Genomic DNA, 23,158 nt, shown 5'->3' with positions numbered 1-23,158 from the left:
AAAACCATATCAATTTGCAAGAGAATGGATTTATTTGCTATACCAGGACTTCGGCATTTCTCTTGAATCATCTTGTAAGCCAGGGTTAACTAAATTGCTAGCTGAACTACATTTTTTTTATTTTTTATTTTAGAAAAGGCTCCTATCAAGCCGTACCTGGCGAAATTGTGGTACGGTCCCAAGCCACTTCCAGAATCCTGGTCCAGGTGTTAAGCCCTAATCGGGATGTTGCTGCGTGGTGTTCAAAGGACTGCCTTTTACCCACAATTCCATGGGAATCTTATGGCCTTGTGTTAAATTACCGCTGTAAAATGGAAATATCGACACGATACCGAATGGTTACCGCATTGTTATCGAATTCACACCGAATGCAGAAAAAACAGGATAAATACAACTAGAAATCAAAAAACTTCGAATTCGGTAATTTAACGAACTGGAAAAAGTTATCGCAAAGACAATGATGAATTGAGGCCTAAGTGCGTTGAAAAAGGAATTGCACACAACTGACTTATTTTTATTAGCATCTGCTAAACGTATAATGACAGGCATGCAGTGTAGTGCAGATATACAGTGCAGCAACATTAGTATGTAGTGCAATGTCCTGCAGGGAAACTACTGCAATGCTGATTACAGCTGAGTCATGTAATGTGGACACACAGCTCTGAAGCGAGACAGACGGCGCAGGGAAATGTGGGAGTACCAGGCGCCACCATAGGCCGTAATGTGAATTACGGTTATAGCGGCGATCAGACAGTAATTTGGGCGTCAAAAATATTACTAAGAAACATCGTAATTCGGCCACCAGCAACAGCTGGCAGCAGAATTACATCCTACCCAAGTCCACAGTAGTCTGGAAGGGGGGTAGCAACACCGCCAGGCCTGTAGCAGGAGCTGGGTGAGCTGCTATTCAGCTTTGCCCTGCGCCCAATTTTCCCAGCGCTTTAATTACATGTGTTTGCGCAACGATACTTGTGCAGCAAATTCATGCAATGCTGCAGAGCCATTCAATATCACCAAGCCTTGCAGCACAGCAAACCTAGGCAGCACAGGAGAGCTGTGCCACACTGCAGTCATGCAGCAAAGCACTGTCAGGCATCGCAACATATCTATGCAATACTGCACACACATGTAGAATAGAGTACAGCAGAGCTACACGGCACAGGAGATCAATGCAATACTGGAGAATTGCTCTGCATAGTGCAGCAGTCAGTACAGCACAGCCACCAGGGTAGTGTAGTACAGCAGTCAGCACAGTACAGCCACCCTGCATTGCAGAGTAGTGCAGTACAGCAGAGTCATAAAGAATAGAGTACTGCTGCAAAGTAGTCATGCTGTACAGCACAGCCACCCAGCATTGCAGAGTAGTGCAGTACAGCAGAGTCATGCAGAACAGAGTATTGCTGCACAGTAGAGTCATGCAGTACAGCACAGTCACCCAGCACTGCAGAGTAGTGCAGTACAGCAGTGTCATGCAGGACAGAGTATTGCTGTACAGTAGAGTAAAGCAGTACAGCACAGTCACCCAGCATTGCATAGTAGTGCAGTAAAGCAGTGTCATGCAGGGCAGAGTACTGCTGTATAGGAGAGTCAAGCAGAACAACAGTCACCCAGCACTGCAGAGTAGTGCAGTACAGAAGCAATGCAGGGCAGAGTATTGCTGCACCGTAGAGTCATGCAGTACAGCACAGTCACCCAGCATTGCAGAGTAGTACAGCAGAGTCATGCAGAACAGAGTATTGCTGTACAGTTGAGTCACGCAGTACAGCAAGCCATGCAGTAAAATGAATAAGATTCATGTATGCAGACTATCTCAGCAGTGTGCTGCAGGCCATCCTCAGATGCATAATTTATCTCTTAAATACAATCCCTTCTATATAGAGTAAAATCTCCTGTGTGGAAGGGGGGGGGGGGGGGGGGGTGAGATGGGTCATACATCGGGAATCCCACAAAATCCATTTCCTGCCTAGTCTGTGTCCCCCACCACTTAGGATACCAGCCTCACATGTCACAGATGGAGGTGACAATGACCTCTGTGTCATAGATTGCCTTCACTGTAAAGGAAACCTGAAATGAGAGGGATATGGATGCAACCTCTGCTTGCTCCCTTTATAATTAACGCTCTCCTGGTTGTCGTGCTCATCCTCCGCCTTCATGCTGTCTGATTGGCCGGTCCAGTATGCATATGTAAATCTGGTACTCTGATTCCCAGACTTCATTCTGGGCTCAGGCAAGCCAGGGAGCCACTTACTTAAATGGAACTATAAGTGATGTATCACAATGAGACAGACATGTGTATGTACAGTGGCAAGCATACAACTAACTAGGCTGCTTTCCTTCTCTTCTTTCCCTGGCTGAAGCTATGCAACTGACAGTTTTTCTCCAATTGGACTGTAGCGTCCCTCACTGATAAGGAATTGCAGCTATAAAACACTGGTGGCGTGACACTGCAAAATCGAGGCCAAAAGATCAGCGTGACAGCCGGGCAACTGGACTTTTTTTCTTTGAAGGATACCCGAAGTGACATGTGACATGATGAGATAGACATTTGTATGTACAGTGCCTAGCACACAAATAACTTCTGTGTTCCTTTTTTTTCCTGTCTGAAAGAGTTAAATATCAGGTATGTACATGGCTGACTCAGTCCTGACTCAGACAGGAAGTGACTACAGTGTGACCCTCACTGATAATAAATTCCAAGCATAGAACACTTTCCTAGCAGGAAAGAGATAAAAGGGGAATTTCTTATCAGTAAGGGTCACACTGTAGTCACTTCCTGTCTGAGTCAGGACTGAGTCAGCTACTTACAGCCAGGGAAAGGAAAAAAAGGAACACAGCCACATGTCACTTCGGGTATCCTTAACTAAGAAATTAAAATGTCAGGATCCATTTTCCTCTCATTAACAGATTTCCTTTACCATAATCTGTAAACCTCCGAAGGTGAAATGATGTTCCAGCCCTTTATTTATGTCAGTCATGGTTTCCCGCAGACAAAGCGTCAGCGATAACAATGGGCAAGTTCACAAAACGTTTGAGCAGTTTAAGCATTGACAACGGTCTAAATTCCTGAGGCCTTTTACGTTATGAGAGTCAGAGTGGCCACGAAACACGACATCAGCATCCATGTATTATTTATAATATCCCTGAAAGCAGGAAGTAGACACACTGCAGATTTATTGCAGGATTTGTATCAGCTTTAACAAAGGAATGGTTTTCTGTAAAGGTTATATCTTTTGCATATCTTTTAGAGCACAGAGGAAGTTCTGGTCCACTTTAGGACGATGTACATTTACATACAGGCATAAAACAAACAAAAAAACGGTTGAAATGGCTTTATAAATTCTCCACCACATACTGCAGAATCCTGAAATTTTCAGGACAGCTCCCCCTCTGGCCCCTGAGGGAGCTACAGGAGGTCAATTTTCTCCTGTAGGAGCACTCCGACTATCACTATAATCTAACTTACAATCAAATCAGAAGAATGCTGGGATAAAAGACGATTGTGACAGGTGGTCAGCTTCTCTGCATTTTGTGACTTTGCCCATAGATATAAGGAAGGCAGATTGGTTGAGATGGAGACAGAACCCATGTGATCAGGTGATGTGAACAGGCTCAAACACTCAGTGATGGGCAGACACACAACCCAACAGCAGAAAAGGCCTGACAGAAGTGTCGGCGTCGGGCGAAGAAGGTGCAGTGCAGGTAGATGTGCTGTATAGAGATTGTGCAGGTCCCACGTGTGGCACTCTTCAGGCACCAGGTGATAGCGGTGACCCCGCCTTCCTGAGGCGGGCAAGGAGAAAAAAAAACCAAGACAAATCCCAGACCGGGCTGAGAGCTCATGTCCTTACTAGCAAGTGGAACTGTCCACATCCTTCCCTGCCGTGTCAGTCGCTTGTTCGCCATTAACGTGGCTGCCGCCAGTTTCTGCAGGAGGCGGAGGACTGCTTAACGTACTTCCTTGGCTGTCAGTCCCTTTCCTGTCCTCGGCACTGCCCAGAGTTCCTCCAGAGCTGAAACACAGAAAAGCAAGTGAAAAAATGCTTTCCGATCAATTATATATTTTACTAAACATTTACAGAAGCTACCACAATTAAGCACTTTTTTCTATTTCTTATTTATTAAATTTCCCTGCTTCTAAATAGTACTGTTGTAATGTGCATTTATGGCCTCTTGCCACTAGGGGCAGACTATAACAGAACTTCTGCTTTTAGTTTCTGTATTTTTGCTAGGAGAGAGACATCAAAGCATTCCAAGAATTTACAGCGTGGAGCAACATGGGGGGGGGGGGGTGGGGGGGTGGGGAGAGCACTTTGATACAGTACAGGTCGTGCTGTGCCTGTGCAATGCGGCTGCACTTTTTCATGGAAGTTTCTTACTCTTTACACAAGCAAAAAAAAAAAAATATGCTGATGCAGAGTCCCGCCTCCAATCTGGGAGGAGTGAAGCAGGGTGTGCCTTGTAACAGGAATGCAGGCCCCAGAATTAAAAGAAAAAAAAAATTACAAATCTTTTTAACAAACCTCGCTGCGTTTATGGATGGGGAGTGCGAGAGCATAAAATCCAACTTTTTAAATTTATTTACAAAAGCCCTTTTTAAATATTAGCGGTTACAAAATTACTTTGTTATAATGGCTAATAGTTCCTTAATTTCAAATATCAGTATTTACAGAAGACAAACTTAATCCGCAGCACTGTACAGAGATCACTGATCCATTCCCATCAGTCTCTGCACCAGAGGAGCTCACACTCTGATGTCCTCACCAGTCACACTATTATACATGTATATAGCTGTGACATATCACAGTGATGTACAGAGATCACTCATCCATTCCCATCAGTCTTCGCACCTGAGGAGCTTACGCTCTAATGTCCACATCCTAGTATGCTAAGCTACTATGATTAACTTACAAGTGCAGCAGAATGATCAATCCAGCAAGCCTTTCAGAGGAGCTTATTATCTGATTGGAATATACATTTTTGTAGTATATTTGTTAATAAGCGTCTGTCTGGTTTATAATCCCACAATCTGTATTTCCCCGACATGCTGCCGCTACCCTCCCATCATACAGCGTGTATAAATTATTTTTATTCTGTGACATTCCCTCTTATTTGTCCTTGAACATTTTATCTGAAAATGGCATCGGTAAAAAGACGGAAACGTTTTCTCTGTAATCTTCTCAGATGAAAATGATTGTAAAGCGCACAGAAGAAAATCGCTTCTCGGCTTGTGTTTTCCAGGACAAAAACCCACAAGGAAAAAAACAAAAAAAAACAAAAGCCGCTTTTTTCTCCCCCTCATTTTTGAGACCGCATCTCTAAAAAAAAAAAAACTTCAGCAGTCGGACTATTTAACAAGTCCGGGGAATGGGTGTGTAATTCTGGGGCGGGTGCACAGCCGGGGGCTTACATTAGTGCGTGGCAAGCTTCCAAAAACGGATGCCAGGCTAAACAGTCTGAACTGAGCTTTCATTCGCGATAAAATGGACAAAAACGGCAATCATATTCGCCACCGTCGGCGAGAGAAAAATGAGGAAATTTACATCTGTCAGAGGAAAGCGGCGTGCTGGGGAGGCAGAATGGAGGGGCGATGAGGGCGACGTCAGGGCCTTTCAGTGGAGGGAACGCAGCCAAATCCTTCCCAGAACCTTTATTTGTTCCAACAGATGCCCTGAAGCCGGCGTGAGAACGTGCAATCGCGCCGCAGAGCTTTTGTCACACAGGAATATTTTACACAATGTGTGCAGAACGCAGTGTTTACCTCTCTTGGTTAACAGAGATGAGATGAAACAACGCTCTGCTTTCCACGCAATCATTGCGATACGGGCATTAGACTGTCAGCTCCTCTGGCAACAAATGCATGTCTTAGGTGTTCTGTAGTCGTGTCAGCACGAAGACCAGCATGCATCTGTTTTTCAGGGCTGCATTCCTCTATTCAATGCAGATCAACTGAATTATAAGGGCAGAGAAGTGTTTTACAGCATGCCACTAATAATACTAATAATAAACTGTGTTCAGTGTGTAAGCTCTGCAGAGACTGATGGGAATGGATCTGTGATCTCTGTACAGTGCTGCGGAATATGTCAGAACTAATGTATAATAGTGTGTAGCTGTGGTGAGGATAGAGTGTAAGCTCCTCTGGTGCAGACTGATGGGAATGGATACATGATATCTGTACAGCACTGTGGAATATGTCAGAGCTATATACATGTATAATGTCCTCACCAGTCACACTATTATTATACATGTATATAGCGGTGACATCACAGTGCTGTACAGAGATCACTCATCCATTCCCATCAGTCTCTGCACCAGAAGAGCTCACACTCTAATGTCCTCACCAGTCACAGTATTATCAGAGAGTGTGAGCTGTTCTCGTGCAGAGACTGATGTGAATGGATGAGTGACCTCTGTACAGCGCTGTGGAATATGTCAGAGCTATATAAATATATAATAGTGTGGCTGTGGTGAGGACATTAGAGTGTAAGCTCTTCTGGCGCAGACTGATGGGAATGGATCCGTGATCTCTGTACAGTACCGAGTGTAAGCTTCTCTGCTGCAATGAGTGATGGCAATGGTTTATTGATCTCAGTACAGTGCAGGGGAATATGGCAGGTCTAGATAAATGCATACTAATGTGTGACTGTGGTGAGGACATTAGCATGTAAGCTCCTCTGGTGCATAGACTGATAGGCAGCAGAGTGGTGTAGTGGTTAGTGCCCTCTCCTTGCAGTACTGGGTCCTAGTTTCGAATCCCAGCCAAGGCACTTTCTGCATGGAGTGTGTATGTTCTCCCCGTCTCTGCATGGGCTTCCACCGGTTTCCTTTCATATCCCAAAAACAGACAGACAAGTCAATCAGCTTCCCCCTAAAATTGGCCCTAGACTACGATACATACACTACACGATACATACATAGACATAGGACTATGGTAGGGATTAGATTGTGAGCCCCTCTGAGGGACAGTTAAGTGACCAGACAAGATGCTCTGTACAGCGCTGCGTAGGATGCGGAGACAGGCTGTAAGCATGTTGGAATGATGTGGCTCTGTAAAATCTATGCAAGTTATAGGCTTGCTACATAACAGTGGTTCTGGATGTGAGCCTGGCTTAGGGCGCATTGAGATTTGCATATTTGGGCGTGATGCATCATGAGAAACCACAGACGCCCACTTAGTGGACCTGAACTCTGCACAGTACAGTAGAGGAAAACAGAAACTCAACCTGAATGTACAGTTGTGTTCAAAATTATTCAAATTGAAATTGAGTGTTTCGGCCAGTTTGACATTGATTTTGATCATTTCAGTCATCTTGTTTACAAGAGGCACTTATAAGTCAGACAAATATAACATAACATTTATAATGAAACAACCACAAATGTCTTTTCTGTGCTCACATCATTATTAGTTTTATTCAACCCCCAAGTGACATTCATTCTTAGTACAACATCATTTTCCAGTTATAACAGCTTTTAAACGTGAAGCATAGCTTGACACAAGTGTCTTGAAGCGATCTACGGGTATCTTAGCCCATTCTTCATGGGCAAAAGCCTCCAGTTCAGTCACATTCTTAGGCTTGCGTGCTGCAACTGCTTTCTTTAAGTCCCACCAGAGGTTCTCAATCAGATTTAAGTCTGGTGACTGCGATGGCCACTCCAAAATGTTCCAGCCTTTAATCTGCAACCATGCTCTAGCGGACTTGGAGGTATGCTTGGGATCATTGTCCTGTTGAAAGGTCCAATGCCTCCCAAGCCTCAGGTTTGTGACGGACTGCATCACATTTTCATCCAATATCTCCTGGTACTGAAGAGAATTCATGGTACCTTGCAAACGCTGGAGCTTCCCTGTACCTGCAGAAGCAAAACAGCCCCAAAGCATGATTGACCCCCCGCCATGCTTCACAGTAGGCAAGGTGTTCTTTTCTTCATAGGTCTAGTTCTTCCTCCTCCAAACATAGCGTTGGTCCATGGGCCCAAACAGTTCTAATTTTGTTTCATCAGTCCACAGAACACTATCCCAAAACTTTTGTGGTTTGTCCACATGACTTGGCATACTGCAGTCGACTCTTCTCTTTCTTTGGAGAAAGCAAGGGAGTGTGCCTGGGAGTTCGGGCATGGAGGCCTTAATTACGCAGTGTGCGCCTTATTGTCTGAGCTGAAACTTCAGTACCCGCATCTGACAAATCTTTTTTCAGTTCCTCAGCAGTCACATGGGAACTTTTCTCCACTTTGCGCTTCAGGTAGCGCACAGCAGTCGAAGTCAGCATCTTCTTTCTGCCACGACCAGATAGCATTTCAACAGTGCCCTTTACCTTAATTTGCGAATGATGCTTCTTATGGTGTCTCTTGGTATGTTTAACATCTTTGCAATCTTCTTATAGCCATTGCCCTTCCTGTGAAGAGAAATCACCTCTTCTCTCGTCTTCCTGGACCATTCTCTTGACTTCACCATGTTTGTAAACACACCAGTAAATGTCTAGATTCTAGAAGGAGCTGAGTATCACAGTCATTTGAAATCTGCATAATTGGTGCTTATTATGCTTGACTGCTGCTCGTTAACATCCACAGGTGTTTTCAATACCTGATCGAAAACACTTGAATGAACTTTTGTTCTTATGTTGGGGATACACGGTACGTTTCTGTACCGTGTATCGACCAGCTGATCCGGCCAGCTGATAATATACAGTTGGCCTGATCATGCCGCTCGACCCGCGCCCGCTCGATTCCCGCCGGCGGACAATGGCAGGGAATCGAGCGATGATAAAGAAGCGCCGGCGGGGACAAGCGGCAATCGATCCGCGCGGACGAGCGGGGATGCGCCGGCATCGAGCCGTTGGCTCGATCCGGCGCATAAAACGTGCCGTGTATGCCCGGCATTAAAGTGAACCTAAAGCCAGGCAAAAAAAAATGAGATGAACTCACCTAGGGCTTCCCTCAGCCCCCTGCAGCCGATCGGTGCCCTCGCAGCCCCGCTCCGATGGTCCAGGACCCGCCGGCGGTTACCTCCGGTTTGGCCGTCACCGGCCGACAGGCATGGGAACGCGAGTGATTGTTCGCGTTCCCAGCCTGTATACCGCCCCCTATGCTGCTATTGCGGCCAGGATGCCGCAATAGCAGCATAGAGCAGAGAGCAGAGAGGATGTTCTGACTTCATTTACATATACATGTGTGCATTTATACATTACCTGACCTGTGTCGCAGTGCCCGTCAGTCTTCCGAATCCACCGCTCTTCCACATCCCCATACATGCTGCCGGAGCAGGTTTAACGTCATGCTAGCGGCGTGTATAGCGGAAAAGCGGCGGACTCAACACAGGAGCAGTGCGCTCTCTCCAGAGGAAAATAGTACTGCACCTGCTCAGACTGGCTGCGGCTGGCCAAACTTACGGGACCAATACAGAAGACTGAGAAGACTGAGGACGGCGGCGTGGGAGCTATCCGTGCGGAAGGGGCTGGAGGAAGCCCCAGGTATGTATAAATCTTAATATTTTTTATCTCTGGTTTCCTTTAAGCAATACCAGTTGCCTGGCCATCCTGCTGATCCTCTGCCTCTAATACTTTTAGCCATAGACCCTGAACAAGCATGCAGATCAGATGGTTGACTGAAGTATGACTGGATTAGAGGCATGCTTGTTTCAGGCTGTGTGATTCAGACACTACTGCAGCCAAAGAGCTCAGCAGGGCTGTCATGCAACTTATAATATTGTTTAATAGAAATAAATAATGTCAGCCTCCATCTCCCTCTGGCTTCAGTTTCCCTGTGAAATGCGATGTGAGGTAGACCGTCTTGCTGTGGCTCTGTGCTGGGGAAGTGGCAGCTCCTGAATCCAGTCAGCAGAAACTCTCTCTGGACAAGGTGTTGATTATCTGATCAGCATGAAAGAGGGGGGCTGAGCCGCCCTCGTCCGCAACTAATTCAGCTAATTTCCCATCTAAAGGCTAATTGTGCGTGTGACGAGGACACGGCCAAATCCCGGAACACTTCCTGCAGAGTCACCAGGACAATTCTCCAAAAACGCAGCAAATCCCTTAATTGCAGAGGATCATCAGATTAAGCTGAGCTCTGCGTGTGTCTCATTCTCCCCACAGAGGGGTCCGCAGACCCTCACAGACTGTTTACAATGAGGTGGTGGGAAGCTCAGGGTCTGCAGACCACCTCTTCTCAGGAATGTTGTCTGAAGAGTCTCCCACCAGAGAGAGAAGTTCTCAAACACTTCCCCAGCTCCATCTCTCATCTGTGTCCTCCTGCCTCAGGCCCCTAATGAAAACACCAGGGTGAGAGAGGAGATGATGTGCACCTCCCTCCCACTTCCCAAAGCCAATTTCAGGTGGTACTGTGTGGGTAAAGGTGCTCAATACTGCGGCCCGATCAGATCAGGATTGTCCACCGTGCAACCGAGGCAGGTGCCTGGGGCCTAGAGGGCGACAAGGGGCCCACCTGTCACCTCCTTTGACTTCTCTCCACCTCAGCTAACCAAAAGGACCACAAGCGGGTCCCTAAATCTACTACCTTGCCTAGGGACGTATGACATCTTGACCTCCGGATTCAATTTTATCAAATCGGAAGTGAATCCGTACCGGGAAATGGCTGCCAGATCGATCTTTTGATCAATTTAGATTTGAACTCCGCAAGGATTGATCGGGAATGCTGGCCAAATTTTGGTTGCAAGGGATCAATCGGGTGTATGGTGGTCGCATTCGATATTCCAACGACTGATGGACCCTCGCCCGGTGTACCCCCAAGTGCATAAGTCTCTCTCCCCCTCCCCTTAATTACCCTGTGCAGTGTTAAAGGGAAGGTCCCAGGTGATTAAAAAACAAACATCTACTTGGCAGCCATCCTGTGCCCTCGCCACAGCTCCGGTGGCTCCCGGTCCCCTCCAGTGCAGATGCCGACCTTGCCAGGTCAGCATCTACTGCGCTTCAGCGTGTGGCTCACGGAGTTGTGCTGTTGTCATCCGGGCTGTGCTGCACAGGCGCAATACTACCGCAGAGTACAGTCTGCATGATGTCAGCAGAGAACCGTGAGCCACACGCAGTAGACCTCTTGTGCCGGAGGGGACCTCGGAGCTGCGGCGAGGGCACAGGATGGCTGCCAGGGGCTGGAGGAAGCCCCGGGTAAGTAGATTTTAGTTTTTTAACCCCCTCGGACCTTCCCTTTAAAGTCTCACCCCTCCGCTGACACCACTGGAGTGTTCGGAGTCACCACGACATCTGTACCATGTGGTCCTGGCGAATATTGTGATGTCACTATGCGCAGAGTCACATGAAACAGTCACTCGCAGTGATGCCAAACCTGTACCGATCCATCTTTCACTTCTTCCTCTTCTATTTGAGCCTCATACCCTCACTTACCCAAACTTGTGAGGATGTGCCCCCCCCCCCAATTGGAATGATCGCACAACACCCAATTTGCACCGCACATTGGTGAACCCCCAAAAAACACCCTCAGTATAGGTAGGTAGCCAGTTATAGGTGCCCCCAGTGTTGGTAGCTAGTACAGTTGCCCCCGGTGCAGGTTAGCCAAGTACAGTTGCCCCTAGTATAGGTTGGCCAGGCACTCTCCGCTTCCTACTTTCTGCCTGGTGCTGCCCCCAGACTTCTGCCGCCCGAGGAAGTCGCCTCACTTGGCATCATGGGCGGACCAGGCCTGGGTGCGTGTGACGTCACAGGCGGCAAATGGAGAAGCAGGGAGCAGAAGACGGGTGGGCACCGCGCGGTGGCCGACATAGGACAGGTAATGTATAAATGCACACGGGGGCACATTCATACACTAGGGGGGCCGCGACAAATGTGGCGGACTCGGCCAATTTCCAAGAGATTTCATGCTGAAATCGATTGGGAATTGGCCTTCAGTGTATGGGCAGCAGACCGATCTCTCTCTAATTAGATTCAACCAGAGAGAGATTTGTCTTTTGGTCGAATCTGCCCATCATCACTACTTGTATGTCTTATGCGGGGCATACACGGCTCTTTTTTATCATCAATCGAGCCACTGATGGCTCGATTGATAATATCAGACAGATTCGATTGCCCGCCAGATCGATTTCCTGCTCGATCCCCACGGGCGGACAATAGCAGGGAATCGAGCGGCTGATAAGGAAGCGCCAGCGGGGACGAGCAGGAATCGATCCGGACGGCCGCGGCGGGAGTCGATCCGGTGGCTAAACGAGCCGCCAGATCGCATCATGTATTCCCAGCATAAAAGGTATTACCTAAACAACTTCTATTGTTATGTAAACAAATGATATTGTTATGTCAGCCCCTCCCTGGGCCAGTTTTGGTGTAAACCGGTCTAACAGTACTTAAACACTCTGCAAAGTCTTTTTCTTTGGCAAGGTATATGCGAATATCCAAAGTTCTGTTATAAATGCAGGCTCTGTGGGCGGGGCTTCTTCTGATCTGCACATCAGCCTACTGCTCAGGCTGGAAGGGGGCAGGGAAAAGGCGTCAGACAGGTTTGGGCACCACCATAGGCACCCATGTTAATAGCTGCAATTAGTGGCTGCAACATGAAAATTGGGCACCAGTGGAAAAAAAAAAATAGCGGGCAGCTATAAAAACGGTGCTTGCCATTTGTTGCTATTTTTTGGGGCACAGCCGGGACCCGAATTTACTTTACTTACCTGTAATCCGTTTTAGCTAACGACTGACTTACGAATGGTACAAAAATGGCACCCCCAAATTTTTTTGTTTTTTTTGCAATAGACCTTATAGTTTTTGTGAAAATCAATTTTAAAAAAAATTCAAAGAAAAATGGCTTTTAAACTCAGTAAAATGAGATTTTGAAGTGCTACACTATACTATATAGAGAGTTGCAAGGTCTGCATACACATTTTAAACATCAGATCCTGCCCTGGATAAAGGGACACAGAAGGAGGCACAAAGGAGGGCAGGGATCAGAGGTGGAACAGAGGGACACAGTGGGAAGGTGCCACAGAGGGAACAGGAACAGAGGTGACATTGGGGGGCAGAGGGGGACAATGAAGGCAGAGGGGAACAGAGGTGACACAGAGGGGGACATTGGAGGCAAAGGTGGAGACAGAGGAGATACAGGGGACAGAGATCACACAGTGTTCCGACTTAACGTGAACCCGAGGTGAGATATAGAGGCTGCCATATTTATTTCCTTTTAAGCAATACCAGTTACCAGGCTATGCTGCTGATCCTTTGCCTGTAATACGTTCGGCCATAGACCCTGAACAGCAGACAGGTGTTTCTGCTAACATTGTCCGAACTTACAAGATTAGCTGCATGCTTGTTTCTGGTGTTAGAGCTGGTTTACATTAGGTCTGGAAACTTATCCGTGGCTCAGTTTTTTAGCCCCGATTAAAAACGGAGCCACGGATAGCAATGTTAAAACTAGCAGCCATCTTCACCCAAGAAAAAAACGGATCCGTCTGCGTGTGCGGGGACCCGTTTTCAAAACCTGAACAGAAGGTCCGGAACTGCTGCATTTTCACGCAACGGATCTGGACCCTGATACACGCAGGGGTAGTGGCAGGCAATGGGAAAACGGATTTCCCTCTACACAGGCAAAGGGCCCGCCATGCTGGAGGGTGATAGCAGCCAGGAGAGGGGTGACAGCAGTCGGTGGGGAGGTTGCTATGCGGTGAGCTTACGTTCTTTACTTCCTCACTTCCTGCAATGCCGCCCTCCGAAGTATAGACGGAGGCATTGCCGGTGGTGACGCAGCGAGCGAAGGAACTGAAGGTAAGCTCCCGCTTACGTCCTGGTTTCATGGGAGCACAGAAAGGGTTAACCCCCTGTTTACATATAGCCTGTCTGAATGGCACAGATCAGACAGAGCTGACCGCGCAAATTACAGTGAAGGAGAATTAGACAGGCTGTTACCTCTACATACAAACAGCCTCGGCCAGGCAATGTCTTCCGAGGGAGTGGTAGTCCAGTCTGGAGAGAGAGAGTGTTACCTGACCATGCACAGGTAGTCCCCGACTTACGGACGACCCGCCGATACGAACGCCATGGATTCTGTGTTTCCATGGGAACAAGTCAAAAAAATTTTTTCGAATTGGACTTGTAGTTTTTGAGAACTTTGATTTTAAAAAATGCAAAGAAAAAATGGCTTTTAAACTTGTATAAGCAGGTACAGAGGACAGAGGTGACACAGAAGGGGACACTGGAGGCACATGGGAGGTACAGGGGAAAGAGATGGCACTATGTTCCGACTTAAGAACAGATTCAGGTTAAGAACGAACCTACAGTCCCCAATCTCGTTCGTTAACCGGGGACTACCTATATTCTTTAAAGCGAACCTGAACTCAGAACTTCCTCTCGGTTCTAACAGATACGCAACAGCATAATGACCTCTAAAGGGAACCTACACTGAGAGGGATATGGATGTTCCCATTTAAACAATACCAGTTGCTTGGCAGTCCTGCTGATCTCTTTGGCTGCAGTAGTGGCTGAATCACACACCTGAAACAAGCATGCAGCTAATCCAGTCTGACTTCAGTCTGAGCACCTGAACTGCATGCTTGTTCAGGGGCTGTGGCTAAAAGTATTAGAGACACAGGATCATCAGGAGAGTCAGGCAACTGGTATTATTTTAAAAGGAAAAATCCAAATCCTTCTCAGTTTAGGTTCCCTTTAAAGAAAAACATTTCTGTGTTACAGCTGATACAAATGCTAAAATAAATCTGCAGTTTCCACTTCCCGATTTCATGGAAACAGACATATTGTTAACATCCTGTGCTTTTAAATGAGCTTATCTGCCATCTTTGCCGTGGCAGTCATGAGTCAGTAGTGATTAGGCCCGGTTTACATTAGCGTTCCAGGTCCGGCTTCCCCGGACCCGGAACGCTCCGTACACAGCGCATGGTGAATGGATACATTGTTAATCAATGTATCCATTCACACTCGTGCGACCGTCCGAATCCGATCCGGGAACGCAGCTCCGGGACGATCCGGCTTTTTTCCAACATGCGCTATTTTCCAGTCCGTCCCGGTGCGGCTGCGGACCCGGGCTGAATCCTGACCCGAACATGCGGCCATGCTGTGCAATGAGAAACGGATGTTTCTCATCACACTGGCAAGAGGACCGGATGCTTCCAGCACCGGTCCTATTGCCACTTGGGGGGCCCGGACTACACGCCGGTATCCCCCATGCTTGCGGTGCCTTTCTGGCACTGCAATGTATCTAGTTCCGGCTACTTTATTGTAGCCGGAACTGATACATGCATCCGGCGCAACTTGTGGCCACCGCAGAGACCCGTACGGTCTTTTTGCGGCTCCCGGACCCCCGGACACTTGCGGACTCGAACCGCAAGTGTGAACGGGGCCTTAGACACAGATGAGAGGGAATTAGACAGGCTAAACTCTCTAAATAAATACAAGGTGCATTTCTCCGTTTTCCTCCTGTCCAGGGCAGAAGTTCAAATCCAATAAAAAAAAAAAAAAAAAAAAAAAAAAAAAAAGATTCATCTGCCAGCAGTTCCTCAGAACTTCCACACAGATATAAACCAGCTCAGTCAATGACTAATTAGGAAACATTTGTGCCCAAAGTTTGGCTTCACAGTAAAAGAGGATGAGATATTTTGCTGCCCGATTCCCCTGCTGAACAGTTACTCCTTTCTGTTGACATTTGGGATGTTGACTTTAAGCATAAAAAGCCACCTGAACGAATCTCTCCAGCAGCACGTCATTCAATCTGGGGATAGACAGATTGAGTCTGGCGTCGCCTTTTATCGCACTAACAACTGTGACAGTCGGCAGAAAGATCCTTTTCATGCCTGGATTCTACAGACCTTGGGTTGCCAGTTATTATATTTCCCTTTCTGCTGAAGCCCAATTCAACTTTCCGCCTCCTTTCTTCCCTGCGTTGTCTTTGTTATCAAGCGGAACAAAAAGCAGACAAAGGGTGATCAGAGGCGGCTCTTTTCTGTGTGAAGGTTATCGCCTTTCACAAGACGCCAAGTCCCGGGGAACATGGGAGGAAGACGCGAGGCTCCGCCCTCCGCAGATCATCCTGGCCACAGAGACAGTAATTAAACCTTTTTTGGTCAATTTAAGCCTCGGTTCTTTTGTCACTGGTGCGATACAGCACTAGCAACAAAGCGCTGCTTTAAATTGCTCATTTCCGGGGACTCTATGGCTGCAAATACTGTTCTCTAGGGATTCAGTCTTCAGGGAACTTCACATCGTTCTTGAAGAAAAAAAATTCCTATAACTAGAAATGATCAATAGCTAGCAAATTTATTCAGCTTGGAAGCGGACCAATCAGATTCAACTGCAGACAATTCTAATTGGCCCAATTCCAAGCTGTATGCAAATGTCACCAAAAGTTACATTAACTCTGAAGATTTGCACTGACCGATAATCTCTACGTTCAACATATTTATACCAAGCCCACCTTAAAGAGGAACTGTAAGCAAGGATTGAACTTTATCCCAATAAGTAGCAGATACCCCCTTTCCCACGAGAAAGCTTTACCTTTTCTTGAATAGATCTTTAGAGGGGTGTATGGCTGATATTGTGGTGAAACCCCTCCCACAGTGTGACAGTTTGCTCTGTGAGCCCTGTTGCATTGTGGGAAATAACAGCTACCAACTGCCAAGAAAGCAACATCTCCCTATGTGCTCTAAGTAATTAACATTCCATACAGATCACCTAGCAGACCTAAAGATGTCAGCACCAGTGATACATTTCAGAATGTAAATCAGGGAGAGGAAAGATTTTACAATGAGTTAAAGCTGACTAAATCTATAAATAAATATTGGGGGAAAAAAAAAAAAAAAAAAAAAAGCAATTTTATTCATTAGCTTATTTTCCCTACATTTCCCTTTCGATCTTCAATTTAATCATTCAAATCTGAATTAGCCCTGATGAGATATGGAGACCCAACTTCTGCCTCTTGCTTAGAGGACAACTGAAGTGAGCAGGATATGGAGGCTGACTTTTTATGTTCCTTTTTTGTGTAAATAATTTTTTTTTATTGAATTTTGCACATGAATAAACAGGTTTTCAATAGCTAAACAAGGATACTTGTATAGAAGGCTTATACAGTATTATAACAATTTTTTTAACAGGTTTTATAACAAGGATTTGAACATATTGAAAATAGAATATTGAGGCTGCTTTCACAGTGAGACGTTACAGGCGTACATTAGTGCAGCCTGTAACGCAGCCCCACCGCACAGTAATGAAAAATCAATGGGCTGTTCACAGTGCCCACGTTGCGTTACATTGTAACGCAGCACATCCGTTGAGTGCTGCATGCTGTGCGTTATGCGCGGCTAAGCCGCGTTAGACTGTTTGCACATGCTCAGTGTTGGGGAGGAGTGGAGAGCGGCCAGGCACATGGCTAATTAATATTCATTGCACGGTGTGACGTGCAGTGTTAACTTCCTGAAGCGGCCGCTCTGTGCGGCGATTGGCCGGGCGGGACCACGTGATGCCGCATGCGTCCAAGAATATGCATCGCGGCATCACAGACGCCAGAGTGAGCTGCACAACGCGGCTCACTGACGTCCACATCAGAGAGCACCAGGCGTTGCGTTAGGGGCACGTTATGTGCCCTATAACGTCCCCGAAACGCAACGTCCTGGTGTGTAAGTAGCCTGAATGAACTGCTGTCCTAAACAGTAGGACATACTGAGATAAGGAACATTGTATAGTATACCGACGATGTAAGGAACACCTCTGATGGGAGAGGTAAGGGTTTCCCTACACAATGATCAGAGACAAGGAGGATATGGCAGCTTGTAGTGGGTATAAATGTAGTGAAAGGGTTCTAGATATCCGACCTAAAGAACTGATCATGAATATCAAACATGTAGGATATTTATTTGAGTAGGAGGGTATTTATTAGAGATTTTGTATTTAGGTTACAGAGGACCTAGACTACACTAGTTATTAGTGGCCAGGACTTGTAACTCCTAGGGTGGTCATGCTTTTTTTTTTTCCTTTTAAACAATACCAGTTGCCTGGCTGTCCTGCTGATCCTCTGCCTGTAATACTTGTAGCCATAGAACCTGAACAAGCATGCAGCAGATCAGGCGCTTCTGACATTGTCAGATCTGACAAGATTAGCTGCATGCTTGTTTCTGGTGTGATTCAGACACTACTGCAGCCAAATAGATCAGCAGGGCAGCCATGCAACTGGTATTGTTTAAAAGGAAATAAATATGGCGGGCTCCATATCCCTCTCACTTCAGTAAGTTCCTAATTTTTTTCTGCAATTGCGAGTTTGCTATGCAATGTATTGCATAGCAAAAGCGCAGTAAAAATCGCACAGCCGTGCGATTGCGCTTTTGTAAGAATCGAATTGCGGTAGTGGAAAACACCACAATTACTATGTTATTTAGCAAACCCTAGCGATTTAAAAAACGTTAGCAATTTGGCATCGCAATCGCTGCTAGTGGAAATGGCCCTTAAAGAAAATCTGTAACGAAAAAACCTCCCCTGGGGGGTACTGCGCAATAGACCGGACCAGACTGAGATCAGCTTTTTCCGCCTATCTCTGTCAGAAGAGCCGAAACAGCGCCCGCGCTGGTGCCTGGAAAGGTAAATATTGAACAGGCTGTCGGATTTGTCGCGCCGGCTTTGAAGGGCTGCAGCGAGACCCCCGTGGGACAGAGGAGGACGTGGGAAGCCTCATTAGGATCCTGAGGCTTCCCCCTCCCGAGGTGAGTACCCCCCAGGGGACGTTTTTCTCGTTACAGTGTCTCTTTAAAGTAAACAAGTGCACAATCTACACACAGTATACAGAAGTGCTACCAGCTTTCCTCACTCCCCTCCAAGCTCCGCAGGATTAGCATTGCTAAACTACGACGGTATCTTTGATCTGAACCTGACATCTGTGATCAGATACGATTGGACCGAGTACCATAAATGGTGCCAATTGACAAAATGATTGTTTTATCGAAATTGGATCGTTAATGCAAACCTTCAGTTAGCATCAAAATATTATATTCATGCCAACCAGGCGTAGATCTAGAGCTGCATGCTTGCAGCGCACTAGGTATGGTCAATGCTATGCAAATAATTCCAAGTTGATGTAGCGATATGCAAATTTTTATGCAGATTTATACAGCTGGACAATGAGCCAATCAAATGAAGCTGAGGTGGTATTTGTATTAATTCACTAATAAGCTGCATAAAGTTGCATTCAAATTGTCATCAATAAGCATGAACTCCATCATTAATCCCTATAACACCTGTATAGTCCCATCAATTTTACGAAGCAATTCAACCCAATTTGCAGACAGCTGTTTCCACCATCAATGCAAGATACAACTTGGATATGGCTCTATGAACAGGTCTGGCACCCGTAGGGCGATTTTGGCAGCAAATCGGTTTTGGGAATCGCTGATTATAGTCGGTGATCCGAAAATCGCTTTTGTCAATGTTAGTGAGGTGGGGGGGACCCCATTAGTGTGATTGCGATTAGCGGTAATCGCAATCACAGGACATGTAGCATTCTGAGCTGGTTTGCGCTCAATGCAAAGTATATAAGAGCTGCAAAAATCACTTTTAAAAACAATTTCAGTGTTTTGGGGGGGCGAGCGATCAGCCTTTTAATAAACTTTATTGATAGCAAAAGAGACCAGCACCCAATGGAGAGATGGCATGTGCTAAGCGGAATAGACCCCATGACCCTCTGGGGTCAAACGCATACAACGAAGGAGTCCGCAGCACCACGTTGGTATTGAAGCGGTTTTAATGAAATCAAGGTAAAAAGATAGCCATCACCAGCGACAGACACTGTTTTGTACAGACTTGTCCTGTACAGCCTATCCAGCTTGAGAAATGACAAGTCTGGCCGAAACAGTGTCTGTCGCTGGTGATGGCTATCTTTCTACTTTGATTACATTAAAAGAGCTTCAATACCAACGTGGTGCTGCGGACACGTCAACTTTACTATACTTACTGGCTCTCTGTATTTCCTTCTTCCTTCCGCAGCCCAAGCCCCTAAAGGGTGCTTTTCTAACTGGTCTTAAGGTGGCCATACACTGTTCGATCTGCCATCAGATTCGACCAACAGATAGACCCAACAGATAGCAATCGTATGGCCACCTTTACTGCAAACAGATTATGAATCGATTTCAGCCTGAAACCGATCACAATCTGTGGAGCTGCCGCTGCTGCTGCCCCCCCCCCCCCCCATGCATTACCTGTTCCGGCCGGCGCGAGTCCCCGCTGTCTTCTACGCTCCGGCTACTGAACTTCCTGTCCAGGGGAAGTTTAAAAAGTAGAGGGCGCTCTACTGTTTAAACTTCATGCCAGGACAGGAAGTTCTGTGTAGCTCTGGAGCCCAGAAGCGGAGAAGAAATGGTCTGGAGCCCGAAGCGGAGAAGACCGGAGGACTCGCGCTGGCAGGAACAGGTAATGTATACCCGCTGCATTGCGTCGGTCGTCGGGCATTCGAACGCCGCTAACGACGCACTCCCGACCCGCCGGCGACCGAGGAAAATCTTCCGCACGGATGGGTCGACGGGAACGATCAATTTCGGACGGAAATTGATCGTTCTGTCAGCGGTGTGCGCGGTGATTTCACGGCCGTTTCGATCACTCTGATCGAAACTGCTGTATATTGGCGGGAAAATCGTTACTGTAGGTGTATGGGCCCCATTAGAGAAGCACCTATGACCTCTTCCTTTAGGGGGCAGGGCTATGGATAAAAAGTACAACTGGTAAATATAATAAAGGGATTTGTTTTTTTTGTTTGTTACAAAAATACCTGCGAATCGCTAACGAATACCTGCGAAAAGCTAACACGCTTCCAAGTATCAGGTAATCGTTAGTGCAATCCCCCTAGGAATCACTGCACACAGCGCTGCGGCAATTTTAAACGCTGCAGCGATTCCTAGCCTAACGGTCAGTTGTGATGTGTAGCAGAAGTGATGGGGAAGGGAGTGATCAGCTGGATCAAGTGACTGATTTGTAAGGCTACGATTGGCTGGTTTCCAATCATGTCACTTCTGTTTCCTGTGTAGGGTAGAGCATAGCTCCCAACTATCCCTCTTTCGGAGGGACAGTCCCTCTTTGGGAGCCCTGTCCCTCTGTCCCCGTTTCCTCCTCATTTGTCCTTCTTCCAGGACTTTGTCCCTCTTTCTAGGTTAATATATATTTTTCTACTAAATGTGTTTGATTGCCTCTAAACTTTATTCCTCTCCTTTAAATTGCTATATTACTTAATTTTAAAATGTTAAAATAAAGGAGAATGAGCCAAGATAGAAAGGACCAGTGTGGTTTGAATTATAAAACATTTTTCTTATGAAATCTTTATCGCATGCGTGACTAGGGGTATGACGGGGCGTGATCAGGGGTGTGGCTTAAGTGTCCCTCTTTCTCGTCTCAAAAAGTTGGGAGGTATGGGGTAGAGTAGGAAGTGACCTCATGCTTCTCCAGCAGTCCTATGGGCAACCTTTGCAACAACAGGGGAGCACAGTTACATTACGGAGAAAGAGAACCAAACAGTTGTTTTATCATTATTTGCATTGTGTTTAAAGGAACCATTAAAAGTTGTTAAGCCTGTAATCTTTCCTCAGAATTAAAAAGAACACAGACACTTGAGAGCAATGCCAGAGCGGGACTTCCTGCGGAAAAAAATCTGACTTGTGTTTTATTGCCAAGAAAACAGGAAGTCAGCGGTTTAATTGAGCGTGATTGTAACACCATTTGTTCCCATGTTTCCTCCTCTTCCAGCTCAGCGCTCACCTGACAGGCGGGCGACTGAAACCGGAGACAGAATAAGAAGGTGGCTGGTGTGGGGAGGAAGGGGGGTGAAGGGAGGTATGGTGACTGAAATGCACACTCAGGAGGCTGGTACAGATCACATAATGAATCCAACCTGTCCTTATACACGGGGATCAGCAGCTAGATTAAAGGCCTGCAGGCCCCTGTGTCTGTAACGCACAGACTGCGATTAGTTACGCCATATATGGTTTATTGTTCCCTGAAAGGCATCAAATCTCTGCAAGGCTTTCACCGCGGCTGGGAGAGATTGCTGGAAAACCCACAAAGGCAGTGTTACTTACGGAGACGTGTTCTTCACAGGAGGCGGCTTGCCAGCGCCCTGCGCCCCTCCGCCTCCTCCGGGGCTGTCACACTGCGGCCGGGACACCACTTTTCCGGGCACCTGGCTGACAGTCGTTGAGCCCAGGACAGGCATGGATTTGGATTCCGTAGCTGTCAGAGTCCCCCCTAGATCAAAACAAGAGAAGTACAAACTTTAGTGAACTGCTCATACACTGCAAGATCTGCTCTGAAGAGCGCCGCTACCGAGGTGTATCAACAGCCTCTCCAGGGAGGTCCAAGCATCTACATAAGGGCTGGTTCAGACGGACGCTTGCGGAGCGTTTACAGCCAGCGTTCGGGGCTTGGTGTTAAACGCTCCAATTCAAGTGAATGGGAGCGTTTGTACCAAGCTTTTACGCGCGTTTACACGAATGTGGCGTTCGGGTCCCGATTTTCCCTGGTGTTAAAGGAGCCCCTGGAAGCTACATGTAGCTTCCAGGAGCGGTTAACCGCGACGGCTAATGTACCCCTAGGGGGAAGAAAAAACGCGACCGCATCCGAACGCTGCTGAAAGCCCGCCGCCGCGATGCCAACGAACGCGATGCCTCCAAACGCCCGTCTGAACCAGCCCTAAAGGTGCCCATACACAAGCCAAGACAGATCTCTCTCTGATCAGACGATCTGCCCATATGCCACAGGCCGATTCCCAATCGATTTCTGCATGAAATTTCTCAGGAATTGGCTGACGCCTCGCTGTCCACCTTTAAGTGGTATAAAACCCAGCATTTCTTCTTTGCTCGAAAAGATTATTTACAGCATATAATATACTAATACAATTTTTTTTTCAGCATGACAGCATTCAAAGGGTTAAAACACAGGACTTTTTCAATAGAAAGCTCCCCTGCAGGGAGATCCCACATCTGAACTGGTGATAACATTATCTTGTGTTTACTTAATTGTAGCAGAGAGGAATGTAAACATTCCCTGACTGTGTGCAGAAAAGTCTTTTAATGTGTCCAGAGCGGATACACTGCTCAGAAATCATTACCGAGTACATTACAAAATGCAATGGCAGCTTTCAGAGCAAATACAACTGTACTTTGGGAACTTGTAATTTCTAAATGAATAATACTTATGCACAAAAAGCAAATATGATAACTGTATGATAACTGTATGGGATACAA

At 46.7% G+C, this 23,158-nt stretch overlaps 1 protein-coding gene across 5 annotated transcripts in view; it reads right to left on the bottom strand.

The window, feature by feature from the left end:
• Nucleotides 1-2,943: 2,943 nt before the first annotated feature.
• SHTN1 (shootin 1) overlaps nt 2,944-23,158 on the bottom strand; it is a 175,792-nt gene continuing 155,577 nt past the window's right edge. For all 5 annotated transcript variants that reach the window (XM_068258154.1, XM_068258155.1, XM_068258157.1 and 2 more), the window contains 2 exons: nt 21,995-22,160; nt 2,944-4,010 (listed from right to left, as the gene is read on the bottom strand). In XM_068258154.1, the coding sequence (XP_068114255.1) occupies nt 3,848-4,010; nt 21,995-22,160 (329 nt within the window). In that variant the 3' untranslated portion in view covers nt 2,944-3,847. The remainder of the gene's footprint in view (nt 4,011-21,994; nt 22,161-23,158) is intronic.

The sequence above is a fragment of the Hyperolius riggenbachi genome, chromosome 10 (genome assembly GCF_040937935.1).
Source record: "Hyperolius riggenbachi isolate aHypRig1 chromosome 10, aHypRig1.pri, whole genome shotgun sequence".
Lineage (NCBI taxonomy): Eukaryota > Metazoa > Chordata > Amphibia > Anura > Hyperoliidae > Hyperolius > Hyperolius riggenbachi.
Note: the sequence above shows the minus strand (reverse complement) of the source record. Positions and strands in the feature narration are given on the sequence as shown.